Source organism: Eptatretus burgeri, chromosome 18 (assembly GCF_056783735.1).
Source record: "Eptatretus burgeri isolate ZD-2024b chromosome 18, Ebu_testis_v1, whole genome shotgun sequence".
NCBI classification, from domain to species: Eukaryota; Metazoa; Chordata; class Myxini; order Myxiniformes; family Myxinidae; genus Eptatretus; species Eptatretus burgeri.
Genome location: NC_140978.1, coordinates 39,977,015 through 39,995,640, shown reverse-complemented (window position 1 = coordinate 39,995,640; position 18,626 = coordinate 39,977,015). Strand labels below are relative to the sequence as shown.

The following is an 18,626-nucleotide window of genomic DNA, read 5'->3' as shown; positions in this document are numbered from 1 at the left end:
GTGTATGCAATTACGGGGATTTTTATGAACCCACTTCTCCCTGGTGTGTAACTCCACCCATCTCCATTACCGATATTTGCATATCGACCTGCTTCCATTGGCGGTCGGCTTGAGGGGCGTTGGTTTGGCAGTAAACCAAGTAACAGTTTGGCAGTAACAGCTTGGCAGTAGCGTGATAAGTCCGCTGGATCTCTTTCCCCCGATTGCTATTGATCCATGGTTCTATACCACTGGTGTTGTGGAGTCAAGCCGGTCCAAAAGAAACACTATTGAAGGGAAGACCATCAATCTAATGCACACGCAATGCACATGTGGCCACATGTATTATGATACGCTTTACGAAACATACTTAAGAAACTAGAACGGCACTCGGTAGAGCGCATACCTCCACCAGGCTGAACAGTTTGTTTCGTATCCCACTGATGAGCCTGATCTGTTTCCTTACCTCAACCAAGATCTAATCGCCTGGTTCTTCTCAACTCGTCCACCAAGTTTTGTCCAAATCTGTCCACAACTTTTTGAGATCTGCTCACAGACAAACAAACAGACAGACGGGGTGAAAATATAACCGCTGCCCACCTTTGGTGGCATACTGAAGATTCATTCTTTAACCCCTCGGAGCCATAACAGCAACATTATAATCAGCTAATTCTGTCTGTCTGTCCCATCATGAAATACGGAAACTTTCCTCGGAAAGAAAAATTTAGGTCAAAGTTGCTTCAAATTTCTCCAAAGCTATGGGAAAATTATAATTTCTTTCCATCAGATAAGTAATGGAACCTGGATGGTGTATAGGCAACAGGCTGCTGCCTCCATCCCTCCTGAAATTTTTTTCTTTGCTGTGAACAAATGTATAACCTCCCATTTTTGAGCTCTTTCAACGAGCACACGAATAAGAGGCGTCCTTTTTATTTTTAATATAGTTTTTTTTTACCATGGGATTCTGCAGCTAATTTGATTCACAAATGGATCCCTCTATTTTAGACTTTTTGGACTTCTTTAGGATGTGCTCTTACCATGTCAATGGCGAGAGTTAGCTCCACAAAAGTCACATGTTCTTTTCAGGCCCTTTTAAAGGATAGAATAACCATTTATAGAAGAAAAGACAACTTTTGAAAATTAACCCATTCTCCTTTCCTGATTGCTTTTGCCCTCATTGAGATGTTCAAGGAGTCCAATTCTTTTGGATGTTCTTGGAGTGCAAGTATTTCGGATGTTCTCGGAGCGTAAGCGTTTCGGATGTTCTCGGAGCGCAAGCGTTTCGGATGTTCTCGGAGCGCAAGCGTTTCGGATGTTCTCGGAGCGCAAGCGTTTCGGATGTTCTCGGAGCGCAAGCGTTTCGGATGTTCTCGGAGCGCAAGCGTTTCGGATGTTCTCGGAGCGCAAGCGTTTCGGATGTTCTCGGAGCGCAAGCGTTTCGGATGTTCTCGGAGCGCAAGCGTTTCGGATGTTCTCGAGCGCAAGCGTTTCGGATGTTCGCGGAGCGCAAGCGGTTCGGATGTTCTCGGAGCGCAAGCGTTGCGGATGTTCTCGGAGCGCAAGCGTTTCGGATGTTCTGGGAGCGCAAGCGTTTCGGATGTTCTCGGAGCGCAAGCGTTTCGGATGTTCTCGGAGCGCAAGCGTTCGGATGTTCTCGGAGCGCAAGCATTTGGATGTTCTCGGAGCGCAAGCGTTCGGATGTTCTCGAGCGCAAGCATTTCGGATGTTCTCGGAGCGCAAGCATTTCGGATGTTCTCGGAGCGCAAGCGTTTCGGATGTTCTCGAGCGCAAGCATTTCGGATGTTCTCGGAGCGCAAGCATTTGGATGTTCTCGAGCGCAAGCATTTCGGATGTTCTCGGAGCGCAAGCGTTTCGGATGTTCTCGGAGCGCAAGCATTTCGGATGTTCTCGAGCGCATAGCATTTCGGATGTTCTCGAGCGCAAGCATTTCGGATGTTCTCGGAGCGCAAGCATTCGGATGTTCTCGAGCGCAAGCGTTGAATGTTCTCGAGCGCAAGCATTTCGGATGTTCTCGGAGCGCAAGCATTTGGATGTTCTCGGAGCGAAAGCATTCGGATGTTCTCGGAAGCCAGCATTTCGGATGTTCTCGGAGCGCAGCATTTCGGATGTTCTCGAGCGCAAGCGTTTCGGATGTTCTCGAGCGCAAGCGTTTCGGATGTTCTCGAGCGCAAGCGTTTCGGATGTTCTCTGAGCGCAAGCGTTTCGGATGTTCTCGGAGCGCAAGCGTTTCGGATGTTCTCGGAGCGCAAGCGTTTCGGATGTTCTCGGAGCGCAAGCGTTTCGGATGTTCTCGGAGCGCAAGCGTTTCGGATGTTCTCGGAGCGCAAGCGTTTCGGATGTTCTCGAGCGCAAGCGTTCGGATGTTCTCGAGCGCAAGCGTTTCGGATGTTCTCGAGCGCAAGCGTTCGGATGTTCTCGGAGCGCAAGCGTTTCGGATGTTCTCGAGCGCAAGCGTTTCGGATGTTCTCGGAGCGCAAGCGTTTCGGATGTTCTCGGAGCGCAAGCGTTTCGGATGTTCTCGGAGCGCAAGCGTTTCGGATGTTCTCGGAGCGCAAGCGTTTCGGATGTTCTCGGAGCGCAAGCGTTTCGGATGTTCTCGGAGCGCAAGCGTTTCGGATGTTCTCGGAGCGCAAGCGTTTCGGATGTTCTCAGTGCCTGACCAAAAACGTTGATTTCTCGTGAGATGTGAAAAATCTCATAATCTCCTGAATTTTATTTATTTATTTATTTATTTTTGTCATGCGCCAAACGACGCGAATTCCTTGTCTGGCTCATGAAAGTGTTTGTTCTTCAAATCCCATTGTTTTGATAACATGGTAATCTGTTTTGACAGTGTGGAAGGAGACGTCTGAGAGGGGAAATTTGAAATCCGATTTCGGCACCACGTGACAAATTTCTGTGAACATCCCACAACGATCTGAAGTGATCCCTTTTTTTCATTCTATTCCTTCCCAAATGACAATCCATCTCGACTTCTCATTATAATCAAATGACTTTTCGTCTTCCCAAAACCATCCACCTCTCAACAATTCCTCAATGCTCCCACTACCTTTACCCATTTAAACTCACCTTCGGTTTACCTTAAATATCATATTCCGAGCACTTGTATCTCTCAACAATTGTTCTCTGCCAAACCCGCCATTCGCACTGCTCCACGTATTTCCACCGCACTTTTGCCATTCTTCCCCTCCCTTTGCCTTCCATCCGTTCCTCTCCACCACCCCACCCTCCTACCCCAGCCCCGCCAAACATTCGTTTCTTCCCAACTCGGTTGGCTCTCTCGTTCAGCCCAAGTCGTCGCGGTGCACGTTTACCCCGAGGGTTCGCTGAGCCGAGCAATCCTCACGGTCCATATGGAGAAAGACCCCTCTCGGTGCTCTGCTCCGTGGAGGGACTTCGGGCTCCACGTGACTGTGTGCCTGGTCGCGACGGTGGGCGTCGTGCTTGGAGAGATCTTGGCGTCCAGTCCCAATGTCTGTCCCGGACAGAGGTAAACTGACGACCTTTGCTTCTCTTGCTTTGTGGTTGTCACTGAGTGTGTTGTTCGACCTTGCCGGTCTTCCTGCGCCCATTTGTTGGATGTGTGGGAAAGTTTCAGGAACCTGGGTTCTCTCAGGCTCCGATGATCGGGCTCCTCGTTTCGGGGTATTTAACCGTAAAACGCTTAATTTCTCGAACAAACACAATCATCTCGCTTTTGTAACCACAAAGTAATAACCCGTAATTATTCCCTTCTCTTCTCGTTCAGAGTTATGATGAATCTACATTGTATGTACTTCATAGGGTTTAAAAACAAATGCAATGAATTCTATTTGTGGGGTGACAGGGGGGGGGGTCGATTTGTCTGGGGGAAACACGTGTGACGTCACAGCCCGATCTGCAGCCACATGTGAAATATCGCAAAATCAATTACACTGATTTACATCACACTGTAATAATTGATCGATAACACTGATTTACATTACACTGTAATGATTAATCGATTACACTGATTTACATCACACTGTCATGATTAATCGATTACACTGATTTACATCACACTGTCATGATTGATCGATAACACTGATTTACATCACACTGTAATGATTGATCGATGACACTGATTTACATCACACTGTAATGATTGATCGATGACACTGATTTACATCACACTGTAATGATTGATCGATGACACTGATTTACATCACACTGTAATGATTAATCGATTACACTGATTTACATCACACTGTCATGATTGATCGATTACACTGATTTACATAACACTGTAATGATTAATCGATTACACTGATTTACATCACACTGTCATGATTGATCGATAACACTGATTTACATCGCACTGTAATGATTGATCGATTACACTGATTTACATCACAGTGCAATGATAGATCGATTACACTGATTTACATCACACTGTTATGATTGATCGATGACACTGATTTACATCACACTGTAATGATTGATCGATAACACTGATTTACATCACACTGTAATGATTAATTGATAACACTGATTTACATCACACTGTAATGATTAATCGATTACACTGATTTACATCACACTGTAATGATTAATCGATTACACTGATTTACATCACACTGTAATGATTAATCGATGACACTGATTTACATCGCACTGTAATGATTGATCGATTACACTGATTTACATCACAGTGCAATGATAGATCGATTACACTGATTTACATCACACTGTTATGATTGATCGATGACACTGATTTACATCACACTGTAATGATTGATCGATAACACTGATTTACATCACACTGTAATGATTAATTGATTACACTGATTTACATCACACTGTAATGATTAATCGATTACACTGATTTACATCACACTGTAATGATTAATCGATGACACTGATTTACATCACACTGTAATGATTGATCGATGACACTGATTTACATCACACTGTAATGATTGATCGATGACACTGATTTACATCACACTGTAATGATTGATCGATAACACTGATTTACATCACACTGTCATGATTGATCGATTACACTGATTTACATCACACTGTAATGATTAATCGATTACACTGATTTACATCACACTGTCATGATTGATCGATAACACTGATTTACATCGCACTGTAATGATAGATCGATTACACTGATTTACATCACAGTGCAATGATAGATCGATTACACTGATTTACATCACACTGTAATGATTGATCGATAACACTGATTTACATCACACTGTAATGATTAATTGATTACACTGATTTACATCACACTGTAATGATTAATCGATTACACTGATTTACATCACACTGTAATGATTAATCGATGACACTGATTTACATCACACTGTAATGATTGATCGATGACACTGATTTACATCACACTGTAATGATTGATCGATGACACTGATTTACATCACACTGTAATGATTAATCGATTACACTGATTTACATCACACTGTCATGATTGATCGATTACACTGATTTACATCACACTGTAATGATTGATCGATTACACCGATTTACATCACACTGTCATGATTGATCGATAACACTGATTTACATCGCACTGTAATGATTGATCGATTACACTGATTTACATCACACTGTTATGATTGATCGATGACACTGATTTACATCACACTGTAATGATTGATCGATAACACTGATTTACATCACACTGTCATGATTGATCGATTACACTGATTTACATCACACTGTAATGATTAATCGATTACACTGATTTACATCACACTGTCATGATTGATCGATAACACTGATTTACATCGCACTGTAATGATAGATCGATTACACTGATTTACATCACACTGTTATGATTGATCGATGACACTGATTTACATCACACTGTAATGATTGATCGATAACACTGATTTACATCACACTGTAATGATTAATTGATAACACTGATTTACATCACACTGTAATGATTAATCGATAACACTGATTTACATCACACTGTAATGATTAATCGATTACACTGATTTACATCACACTGTAATGATTAATCGATTACACTGATTTACATCACACTGTAATGATTAATCGATAACACTGATTTACATCACACTGTAATGATTAATCGATTACACTGATTTACATCACACTGTAATGATTAATCGATTACACTGATTTACATCACACTGTAATGATTAATCGATTACACTGATTTACATCACACTGTAATGATTAATCGATTACACTGATTTACATCACACTGTAATGATTAATCGATTACACTGATTTACATCACACTGTCATGATTGATCGATAACATTGGAGAGGCCTGCCGGAGCAGGAGGGCAATGTCGGAGAGGCCCGCCGGAGCAGGGGGGCAATGTCGGAGAGGCCCGCCGGAGCAGGGGGGCAATGTCGGAGAGGCCCGCCGGAGCAGGGGGGCAATGTCGGAGATGCCCGCCGGAGCAGGGGGGCAATGTCGGAGAGGCCCGCCGGAGCGGAGCGCCAGATCTCAAATAGATTCCCATATCTGACAATTCGAAAGATGAAGAGTTCATGGCTGGAGTAAACAAAACGACCATTTTTGAATTGGCATATCGTGGGAACTGATTTACCAACAATGCTAAAAATTGCTATGGAAATGTTTCAACCCGACTCGGTGGTATATAATGCTTGGAGCGTCCACTCAGTATCTGGGAGGTTGGTGGTTCAAGCCCTAAAGTCTAAAAATGGTACGCGCTGCCTCCTTTTCGCTCAGCATTTCAAAACGACCGAGCATGAACAAACAACCATAGCTTGACAACCATATCACATGTTTGAAGAGCCGATATTGCCTCCTCCAGCATTTAAGTTCATTGTGAGGGAACATTTTTTATTTTTATTTTTAATCCCCTTCCAGTTTTTACCGCAGGGGACTATCGGTTTGCTTTCCGTCCTTCCATACCAACAGTGGTTTTTTTCAGACTTTTTTTCCCCCCCATACCCTTCGATATATTCAACTGAAACTTGGTACACGGCTTTATTATGATAAGTTCCAGAACAAGTTCGAATTTCAGGGAGTTTTGTCCGTTTTTCACAGTTATGCCTTTTTGGATTTAGAAAATATCACCATGACACATGAGTCAGTTTTTAGGTGCCTGTGACTCCCCCTCCTGCTTTGCACCCATTGGCTGTCACTCCATGAAACAACACAGATCGGCAGATCTTTGGCCCGGGTGTTAGTCCATGGCCCAGTGTAATTGGAATGATCCAAGGTATATAACCACGATGTATGATGTGTGCACATAAGCCGTACGCATGTTTTTGCCTCATATATGTACATCCGGTTATTACCTCCGCCACCGAAGGTGAAGGAGGTTATGTTTTCACTCCTTTCTTTCTGTCTGTTTGCTTGTGTGCAGGATATCTCAAAAAGTTGTGGGCAGGTTCAGTGTGTGACAAGGATGAATTGGTTATATTTCTGTGAAGATCCGAATCCAGATCTGGATACGAGATTTATTTAATTTTCAAAGTGATTCTTCACCATTGAGAGATTGGGCCAAAAACGATATTGCATGATATTTCAATAATGTATTGGGCCCGATATGTTCTTGTGGATCAGGCATTATGTGGCGGAGGTATGCGCTCTACTGAGTGCCCTTCTCGTTTTTAATATGAAGTCGGCAAAGCCTAGAAACAAACGAGAAACAGTGGGTTCGAGAGGTTCTTCTTCTTCATTTTGGTACCGGTATCGGCTCGAGTGTGCGTTAAAGCAAACTAATTTTTTTCTCCTGTTTGTTATCCAAGTTGTCTTTTTTTTTGGCATCTACTTTCTTGTCTACAAATGATATCGGTAAATGAAAATTGTTTTTCCTTTTATTTTTTGGAATAGACTGAAACACTGTATTAGTTTTTGCTTCTTCTTCTTCATTTTGGTTCTGGTGTCGGCTCGAGCGTGCATTAAACGCAAACAAATTTTTATCTCCTGAACATTCATTGGGACCGGTAGGAGACATGTATTTCCAAGCAATTCTCGCACTTGTTGTTTATTTATTTGTTATGCTGTGTTGAGATGGTAAGGTGGGTAGAGGAAGAAATGTCTATTTTTACGTATGTTATACATATGTAGCTCTCCATCAGCTTTCTCTGACCCACTGCCTTTAACGAAGGGCCCAAACAACACAAACTCCATCGTGTACATGTGGGCCTCATTCATTCACATTCACACTTCTTCTATTCTTCGGCAATGCGAGAAGTGATTTCATCCATTTTATAAGTAAAATTAATTGTTTCTCTCTGTTGTTGAGGAAATGATCTCCTTACCCTCTCAACACACCCCATCTTTGTTTCCCCCTTTAATGAGTCTGCACCTGTTCCTCCAGAGCGGGAGAGTTGCACTGCTGTACTGGCTGGGAAGAGCTTGACGGAAAATGCTCCGTCCGTACGTAACTTCAGCATTCCTTCATCACATCAGGGTGATGGGAGGGTTGGGTTGGGTTGAGTGAACATGAAAACAATGGTATTATTTGAATAAATCTTCCACCAAATGTTCCCCTTCAATGCATTTTAACCCTGACACTCACAGACTGGTTTCACCCTGACGCGCGCAGGCTGGTTTCACCCTGACGCGCGCAGGCTGGTTTCACCCTGACGCGCGCAGGCTGGTTTCACCCTGACGCGCGCAGGCTGGTTTCACCCTGACGCGCGCAGGCTGGTTTCACCCTGACGCGCGCAGGCTGGTTTCACCCTGACGCGCGCAGGCTGGTTTCACCCTGACGCGCGCAGGCTGGTTTCACCCTGACGCGCGCAGGCTGGTTTCACCCTGACGCGCGCAGGCTGGTTTCACCCTGACGCGCGCAGGCTGGTTTCACCATGACACTTAAGTTTTATTTATTTACTTATTTATTTTTTCCTTCAACTTTTGTTTTGGGATAAATGTTTAAATTTCCTACTTGTTTCATTCACAAGTGTTTCAAAGCCTTGATCCCTTCCTGTTGATTCACTAAATACAGTTGTATTCCTGAAGATACATGACACCCTTTCAACAAATAATGTTCCCCCTCAAGATTGCATTTTGTGATGGTGTCACCATGTGCATATCAAAAGTTGAAAAAAAAAAGTGGAAGAGAGTATAAGCTTTCTTCACAACAGTGCAACAGTATAAGCAAGAGGAAAACGTGTGTGTGTGTGTGTGTGTGTGTGTGTGTGTGTGTGTGTGTGTGTGTGTGTGTGTGTGTGTGTGTGTGTGTATACTGTATATATTGTTACGAATTTGGAATTCGATTGCACACAACATACAGGTTCCTTTAGTCAGCTATGTCGATAAGTGCTTGTTTCCTATATAGCTCACCTTCCATTGTTTAAATATTCAGAAATCGATTAGATGCGCTGCGGATCGATTTAATAGTTCGGGAGCGAACAATGGAGACATCCCTCCCCCTCTTATGCGAAGAGGAAGAAGAGCCCTTCCATCCCGTGATTCATGACGTCAACAACTCCCTCCCACCCGTGGTTGAGCGGGGGATGGATCACGAGGGCATGAGTCATGCCGGACGTGGGGGAGGGGGGTGGAGAAGAATAAAGAGGAGATGCTTTCTTTGTTCGTTTTGGGAGTTTGGGAGAGGTTGTTCAGCAGACCTTCGGGTCCTGCTTGACTCAGGTTAGAGTTGAGGCTTTCAGAAGCTTTTTGCTTCTGCAGAGGAGTTGTTCAGCAGAGCTTCAGGTCCTGCTTGGCTCGGTTGGCTTTTTGGAGAGCTGCTTTGTTTGGAAGAAAGCTGAGCCGGTTGCTCGGCTCGAGCTGCGAATGGTGGCTTCTTCTTCTTCGTGGTTCGTGGAGCTCTTTGTTCTCCGTTTGGTTCCCGGCTTGGTGCAACTCATCGACCTCTTTTTTGAGGTGGTTCCTCGGGGAAGCGATGCATCGACGGGAAGAATCGGCGCCTCGTCTCACCAGCACGAGTTGAGAAGCGAGGGAGGATTCGCGGGAGCTCGGGAAGGATCGCGGCTCACGGTGATTGGATCCAGCTCGCTCTCGCTGGAGCCTGGGTCCAAACAACTTGAAGACCACATGAGGTGGAGAGGTTCGAGATAGGTTCTGGGTTTCAGCTCATCTGTCATCCGAGCTGGAGCTCCTTATTAAAGGCCTCAGCCACCATTTCTTGGGTGTGTGTGTGCCAACGTGTGTCCATGGGCTTGTCTAATAAGTAGGAAATTGTTAAGTGCTTCGTGTGCTGTAAATCTTTGCATCGCATTTCGTATAGTCGGTATAGTTCTGCTCTTACGTGCTTCCCAAGTTCCCCATTATTATTAATAAAAACCCCAATTGTTAAATGTTTTCAGCTCGTCACGTCGATTCTTTCATTGACTGAGCATTTCGTGTGTTGGGAGTTAGAAAGCCGTTGGTTTGCCGTAAAAGGGGGTCATTTGGACCGACGGTTCTCTGTGATTAAGCCGCTCGGAATCGCGCACGGGACAGGCTCGCCTCGGCGGTTTGTTCCGTACGAGTTCCGTCGAGGGTGGAATACCCCGGTAGTTGGATCACGTGGGTATTTAGGTACATTGAAGATTGGCAATCGACCCTACCCCACGTCATCTGCCCATTGGCGTATTGCGGTTCTTGTACAAGGACCCGTCGACTCGGACTTATCCGGGCGGCGATCTATATTCCGGGCGATCGGTCGGGCCGACTCGACTTGCGGCTCCATCAGAGCGGTCGGTTGGCGGCCGACCCCGGCACCGTAACATATATATATATATATATATATATATATATATATATATATATATATATATATATATATATATATATATATATATATATATATATATATATATATATATATATATATATATATATATATGTGTGTGTTAACAAAGTTGAGGATCGTGGAAGAGCTAGAACACAGAAATGCCTGAGACATAAGAACATGGAGAAAAAATGAGAGTAAGGAAAGGGGGTGGAGGAAATGGGGTACATAAACAAGCTAGACACAGGCACAACTTCTCATTCACAGAAATGGAAAGGAAACCTGGGGAAGAAGCAGAAATTAAACAAACAAAAAAAAAACGAAGATGGGGGTGAGGGGGCAGGAGTACCTGATACCTGGAAACGTAGTAACAAGTGCACTTGGGGAGGATTAATGAGGGTTAAAAAAAAGATCATTTGTATGGATTGGGATGATCTGAGGTGGTGGTGAACAGCTGTCTTGACATCCTGAAGGGAAGAATGAGATGAAAGAAACTGAGGAAGTTGGATCCGCAGGAGTGTGGAGGTGAGCAATAAGTTTGGATTTTGGGAGTTTCACCTTGAGTGTATTATTGGTCCACCGCATGCACACTGCGTGCAGAGAGTTTAAGACCAGAAAGGAGGTTGTGGAAGACAGAGACCACCAACCTGTCGGCGATCTGCCCGAAGACTCAATTTAATCGTGGGAGATTCCAAGAATCCAAAAGGCCTTGATTTCCACAACATCGAGCCGAGCAAATTGTGATGCAGGTGCACCACCCCAAAGGGGGAGCAGTACTCCATCAAGCTGCGGATGACGGCCTTGCAAGCAGATAAAAGTTCAGATGTGCCAAGGAAAGACCATGATGGAGGATGCCCAGACTGGCTTTGGAGGCAATCTGCTTTGCAAAACCAATCAATCTGTTTTGGAGGCCAACGTACAAATGTGATTTGCCCATGAAAAATCATGGCTGATGGTGAGACCCAGGAGTTTGAAGGATTGAATTTCCTCAAGAGTATTGTTCAGAAAGTTGATAGGAAGGTTTGTCAGATGGTCCTTTCAGAGAGAGATGGTGAGAGTATGAAATTTGTCAGGATTGAAAGACATATTCCAAGTGTTTGACCATCTTGTGATTTTTTTTTTTCTTTAGAGGTCTGACAGGTAAGAGGCTGCAGCCTGCCTGTCTGAAGGATGAGATGTCAGAAGGTGGAATAATCAGCGCATAGATAAAGGGGGTTTTCTGGAGAGCGAGAGAGATCATTGATGAAACATTGTAAAATTGTAAAACATTATCTCTTCATTGGAATGAAAATGCTTGTGAGGTCCACTGGTTGCTCGCACCATGTCGGACAACCAAAAATGATGTCATAAATGAAGCATTTTAGGGTTTTCAAAAATAATTAAAACGAGGATGACTTGCATGGAGATTTGCCTTGTGGATCCGGTTTCAGCTCGGTAGATAATTAAAATGGAAGTGGAGAACAATTCCCTTGGACCATCTCACTGTGAAGGATGCATTCTATGCCGTGCTCGAGTCTGTGGTTTATCACTGCCCCAGGTGAGATAATCTCCGAGTTTTGGGGATTTCAATGCATCGACTGGCACTGATAGGGACGGTTATGAGACATGTGTTGGTCCCCAGGTCTGGAACTGTGAACCAGAATATCACCAAGTTCCTTGACTTTGCAAGAAGTCATGGACTTAGGGTGGCTGGTTCATGGTTTCAGCACCCACAGGCTCATCGCTGGACTTGGTATTCCAATGCTGGTGGTGTGGTAAAGGAGATTGACCATGTGCTCGGTAATGGTCGCTCGAGGATAATCCAGAACTGCAGGGTCGACCGGAGTACTCAGTTCCTCAATACCGACCCCAGGCTTGTTGTAGCAACTCTGAAGTTGCAGCTTAAATCCAGGAGAATGGTACCATCCCAGCCTAGGCTGGATTTTGACAAGCTCAAGGATGAGAGGGTAGCTGAGGAGTTTGCGAACAGGCTGAGTGGGGACTTGGGAGGGGGGAGGGGGGAGGGGGGTCTGGTTGTTTTGGGGAATCCTGAGGAGTTGTGGAGTGCCTTGCCTTCCAGACCACCATCCTTGATGTTGCCGGTGGATATTTTGGAACCCACCGTCAGGCGAAGAAGGACTGTGTCTCCCAAGGGACACTGGATACCATTGACCAGAGTCGTAGGGCCAGGCTTAATGGCAGAGCTGAGCTTTTCAGGGAGTTGAGGTGTAAAACTGTACGTGCGCTGAGGGTTGACAAAGAGGCCTACGTGTGAGGAATCTGTGAGGGGGTAGAGCATCGCCTGTGGTCAAGTGATTCTCCCCCTGTTTGCAGAGGAATTTGTGCATTGTGTTCCTCCAAGCCCACCCCATGGTATACTGCAGTTAAAGCGAAGGGTGGTGGGCTCTTGACAGAGGAGTCCGAATGGCAGACCCTTTGTTTGTGGAAACGCATGCTGCGGTGAATCAGTTGAAATGGGGTAAAGCTCCTGGGATCTGTGCCATCCAAGCTGAACTTCTCAAGGCTGGTTGAAATGCTGCACTCTGTTTGGAGCACAGGCATCATCCCAACTCACTGGAAGAAGAGCCTCATTGTCCCTCTCTGGAAAGGGAAGGGTGATTGCCAGGACTGCAACAACCAACGAGGGGTGACGCTGCTCTCAGTACTGGGCAAGGTCTCTGATTGGATAATTATTGATAGGGTTCACCACCATCTGCTCAACAATTCACTGTATCCTTGTTCACCACCATCTGCTCAATGATTATCCATACACCAAAGTGGTCAACGATTGATTGGTAAGGATACAAATGCAGATGAGAGTTTCGGCGGGGGCTCCTTGCGGCCTATGTTTATCTCTACGAAGCATTCGATTCAGTGAATCAGGATGCCATCTGGAGTATTCCTGGTCTCCGTGGGGTGCCACCAAAACTGACCGATCTGATTTCTGAACTCTACTCTGGTTCTGAGAGTGCTGTGAGGTGCGGTGGTTCCATCTTTGACTTATTTCCAGTTGTTACTGGAGGTCGTCAGGGGTGCGTACTGGCACCTACACTTTTTAGTGCTTGTATGGACTGGATTCTGTGGCGGATGTCAGAGAGATCAAGCTGTGATGCATCGTTTGGGAATGTCAAGATCTCTCATGCAGTCATCTTTGCGGAGATGATTGATATCCTTATGGGCACCCTCGAGGCACTGAATGAGGAGTCTGAGCCGCTGGGATTAGGAGTTTCCTGGGTCAAAACTAAGATCCAGGCTTTCAATTACATTTTGGATGCTGCTATCTTGTCTGTACCTGTTAGTAGTGAGGATGTGGAGGTCACGGAGAGATTCACTTACCTTGGCAGTGATACTCGTGTCTCCACATGTAAGCCAGAAATCAATGGATGTCTGGGTCGGGCCTGGGGAGTAATGGATTCACTGGATCATGGGGTGTGGCGCTGCCGGTACCTGTGCGGGAGGCCGAAGATCCAAGTCTTCAAGTTCTTGGTGTTTCCTGTCTTGTTCTATGAATGTGAGACTTGGACTCTGACCAAGGATCTGAGACGAAGAATTAACTCTTTCTGTACCAGGTTTCTTTGGAGAATCCTTGGTTATTGCTGGTCAGACTTTGTGTCCAACAAACGGTTGCTGGGAGAGTCTCAAATGAGATTTGTTACCTGCATAGTCCGTGAGCGTCAGTTACGGCTGTATGGACATGTGGCTCATTTTCCTGATGCTGATCCTGCTCACCAGATTCTCTCAGCGAGGGAGCTTCGTGAGTGGACGAGGCCAATGAGCCGACCACGTGCCTCATGGTTGCAGCAGGTTGATCGGCATCTCAAGGAGATGGGGATGGGCCAGGCATCTGTCTGGAGGTGGCCAGACGGAGGCCCCTGGAGTACCGGCAGAAAGTGGACGCAGTGATGAGCTTCTCCGGCACATGTTCCCATATACCTGACCTGACCTGTTTTTACCTTCTCCTCTCTTCTTTCCGTAATCATTCATTCTCTTGCTTGTTCCTCAAATTGCCTTTCTTCCTGTTGTCACATTACCTTCTTGTTCTTCCATGAGCTTCTCCTTTTGTAGAGAAATAGAAGAATCCAAAGATATCTTCAACAAAGCAGAAAGCTTTTCAAAGTAATACTGAATTCGGTTTTTATTGTCAGACAGCTTTCAAATCTTATTCTATGTTCATTTTCACCTTGTTCGCATCAGCAGAGGAGTTGAACTTGTATTTCTATGTTACTTACAATGTCCTTTTAAAAGAGAACATTTACACAAGCATCCTGCATATCGTGACGGCAACACAATGATGAAATGGTTTTGTTTGTACGACTCCATTTGTAGTTGTGGTCATGCATGATGTTTTTTGTTTCTTTTCCTGTAGCCGTGTGTGCAGGACAACAGAAATGCTCCTCATTGCAGTCTTGTGTGCACCCGGGCGAGTGCCGCTGTCGCCACGGTTACTACGGAACCAACTGTGACATAGGTTAGTCTGAAATTTGAATCTATGTTGTTTAATGGTGGCCGCACACAAAAATACATGACACTTTGGGGGGTGGGGGCATCACAGAGTGTCATGGGTGGGGCCAGGAGGGTATCACAGCCAATCACATGACACCATCTTCATCTTCATGGGCGCAGCCATCTTGCATTTTTCCTTCGCCATGACAGGACACGTCAATTTAGAACTACCTTGCTTTGGCTTGAATCACATGGAGGTCCCTTTTTAGTCCACTTTCTGGGGCCTTACCTCATTTCTAATGGGAGGACCATCCGACCCGAGACCTTGATCCATTCAACCGGCAGAATCTCTCAACTCGTTGCAAGACAGGTTGTCCCGTTCATGTTTCCATCGGAACCACGATGTCATGATTTTTTTTTTTTTAGGGAACACAGGTTTTAAATCCCATCTACCAAATGTCTGTCCATTGTCCATTAATGTCCTTGTAATACATGTAAAAGTACAATGACATTTACTCATTTCATTGTCCTACATGCGATACATGTACAAGCTCCTCCATAAGCCTGTAAAAGAATAAAAACTGGAGTTGCAAGCAACTATTAAGGCTCCCAAGGAAGAGTACCTCGAGTATTTGGCACCTGGGGTGGACCCTTCCTTTGGCACCCCAACTTGGCATTGATATAACAAAAGCACATCTTCAACCACAGAGAAAACATCATCGGTAAGAATTTTCAAAAAAGGTGACAGAAAATCCAGTGTCGAGGAACGCCCGGCGATTGCACGACGTCATTTCCGTGGCGATGCTTTTCCTGCCCATTAACTATTTTATGGAGGTCACCCGGGGCGGACCGCCATCCCTGCACCCCCCCCTCCCCCTCAGTATGCCATTGCTCCCAAGGAAGAGTACCTGGAGTTGAAAGAAGGAACCAGGACACACCTTGAAATTTAGCATGTTTTTAAACTGGCATAGCTACAAACCTGTAAAAATCTGTTTATCTTCTTGAAATGGGGAGCAGTGTCATGGTTGCTGTGGAAGCCATGTTGGTTGCGAAGAAATGATTCCTCACATCTGGTCACAAGTGATCAAGTCATAATTGCTCGACCTCTACAAGCTGTCTGTACAAATTTTTTCACCCTCAAAATCAATCAATAAATTGTAAATTTTAATGAGCCATGATGACTTTTTTTTTTTCTTTCACCAAGACGTTTCTCCATTGGAAACTTGAAGCGTCCACGTCCGAAACAATCAGGCCGTCGGTTCTGGAGATCGGTGAATTGTTTTTTTTGTTTTATTTTAATCCGAAATGGCCACCAACCCTTCCAATCAATTTAGTAAATTGAAGGATATGCATGAGACCCACTGCCATGAAACAGCACTGTAGAATTGTAAGTTCATTGGTGAATTGGGCTCTGAGAAAAATGCGTCTCAAAATATGGCACACCAATTATAACCAGCGTTGGTGTCAAAGCCACCCAATGCTCGCCTGTTTATACATTTATCGTTTTTAAAAGACTCGTCTAATAATTAATATTTTTTTATAAAGCATTTCAGTGAAGTCTGATCCAAATAATTTTAAAGCAATATATGTATTTGTATATTGTAATCAGTAACAAGAGCGCAAGTGAGCACAATATATGCCCAAACAAGAAGGTATATACAGAATTGTGCTACTACATGGAAAACAGCATCCTAGTTGCCATGGCAACCACTTTAGATGACGAACGTATGTTGCGACACACCGTCTCCACAGTCTGTACCTATGCACCAAATATGAAACGTGAAAGTTGAAAACTTTGGCAGTTAGAGTGCGGACAGGAACGGACAGACGGACGACCGGTATCACATGATACGTATATATATATATATATATATATATATATATATATATATATATATATATATATATATATATATATATATATATATATATATATATATGTATATTGTTGCGAATTCACGCCCGCCGGCGTGCGAACGGCCACATAACTCGAATCGCGGCACGTCGCCCACCGGACGGACAATTCTGTCGTGACCCTCTTGGACTAACGCCGGGAGCTTGTCACGGGTGGGCCTTTCGGTCTCACCACGATCGTGCCAATCGGCCCCCCGTGTGGGATAGGGTTGTTCGCCAAACTCGACCTACCTAAGTACCCACGCGGAGGGTAGACCGGGCGATCGCAGCTCGCCGCAGGTCGACTCCGGACACGGGCCACTTAAGTTCCGTACTATCGGGATAACCGAGCGGTGTTATCGTCGGCCTCGACGGTTCCGATTAATTATCGGGCATATTAAGCCCACTACCAACCCTTTACGTGAAGCAAGATGGACATTCAATTAAAGAAAAGACGAAGCGAAACGGGAAAACAGTTGAACATGATGCACATTTATTCCGCGGCACACAGAGAGCACACATATACAATTAAACAGAATGCACCTACAGCAATTGCAACAAAAGAAACGCAACAATGCAGATCTATAACCGACTACGCGAGCACACGGCAACACTTACACAGTTTTACTTTACAGACGGCGCCAACAACACATTTATTCAAAAGCAAAAGAAAAGGGCCACCCTCAAAGGCAAGGGGGCAGATGGGGCCTGTGGACCGATATTTGCGCGGGACCTGAAAGAGTGGTCAGGTCCGCGAGACCGGGTGGATCCTACCCGTGTCTTTGTGATGAGCCACCAATGTGGTGGCGCGGCGGCGCCCCGACTCCGCGTTCTTTCGCGGGTTTCGTTGGCACTGCTTGGAGTGGGGTGGGAATGGGGCCCTCCTTTTCGCACTATCTCAGCACGGGGGGGGGGAGGAAAGGGGGGAATTGTTAATGCTCTGGGGAAAGAGGATAGCTGGCTTGCTTGGGTCCCGCGACGAGCGATTCCACTGCGAGCCCATCGCCGACCGCAGTCTTCCTTGCCTCGGACCCAAGCTATTCGGTCTCTTCCCCAATTCTCCTCAGCCGACTGCAGCAAACCACCTGTACGCCCTCGCCTCCCGACTCCACTCCGCGCTCCAACCCGACTCTGCCCCAAAACTCTCTTCGCCCATCCAAGGCCGACTCCCCGCTCCTCCAAGGTCCAGGCTTCCTCTCTCTGCAGCTCCCCGACAGACTCCGAACCCCGACAGACTGCCCAAATTCGCCCCACGCTCGGCGCTTTATAGGCTGGCAGGAAAACCCATATGCAAATTTCTGGATCAGAACGAGCTCGGGGGTGGAGCCACGCTCGCCCATTGGACGGAGAAAAAGGGGCGTGAGTCTCCCCTGATCCTCAAATTTGCATATCTCGATTCTTCACCGACGCGCCTGGCAGCAGGGCCAAACCGCCCCGCGCTTGTTGATTGGACGGATCAGAAGTGGGTGTGTAGCATTCCTGATCCGAATTCTCCTCGGAAAGGCCGCATTTTGCACTCGCGGCTCGGCGCGCGTCCCGTCCTGACGCTCGGTGTTCACCGGTGGTGCGGGAATGGCAGTAGAAGGAGGAGAGGTGGAGGGTTTATGGTGGTGGTTTATGGCCATG

At 45.6% G+C, this 18,626-nt stretch overlaps 1 protein-coding gene across 3 annotated transcripts in view; it reads left to right on the top strand.

Annotated features, from left to right (window-relative positions):
• Positions 1 to 3,227: 3,227 nt before the first annotated feature.
• The window catches only part of LOC147008944 (uncharacterized), a 60,375-nt gene continuing 44,976 nt past the window's right edge, over positions 3,228 to 18,626 (top strand). Inside the window, exons 1-3 of one of the 3 annotated variants that reach the window (XM_085864267.1) lie at positions 3,228 to 3,490; positions 8,325 to 8,383; positions 15,031 to 15,132. In XM_085864267.1, coding sequence (XP_085720393.1) covers positions 3,354 to 3,490; positions 8,325 to 8,383; positions 15,031 to 15,132 — 298 coding nt within the window. In that variant the 5' untranslated portion in view covers positions 3,228 to 3,353. Of the gene's footprint in view, positions 3,491 to 8,324; positions 8,418 to 15,030; positions 15,133 to 18,626 lie in introns of all 3 variants that reach the window. The other 2 variants (XM_085864265.1, XM_085864266.1) reach the window with 2 other exon arrangements.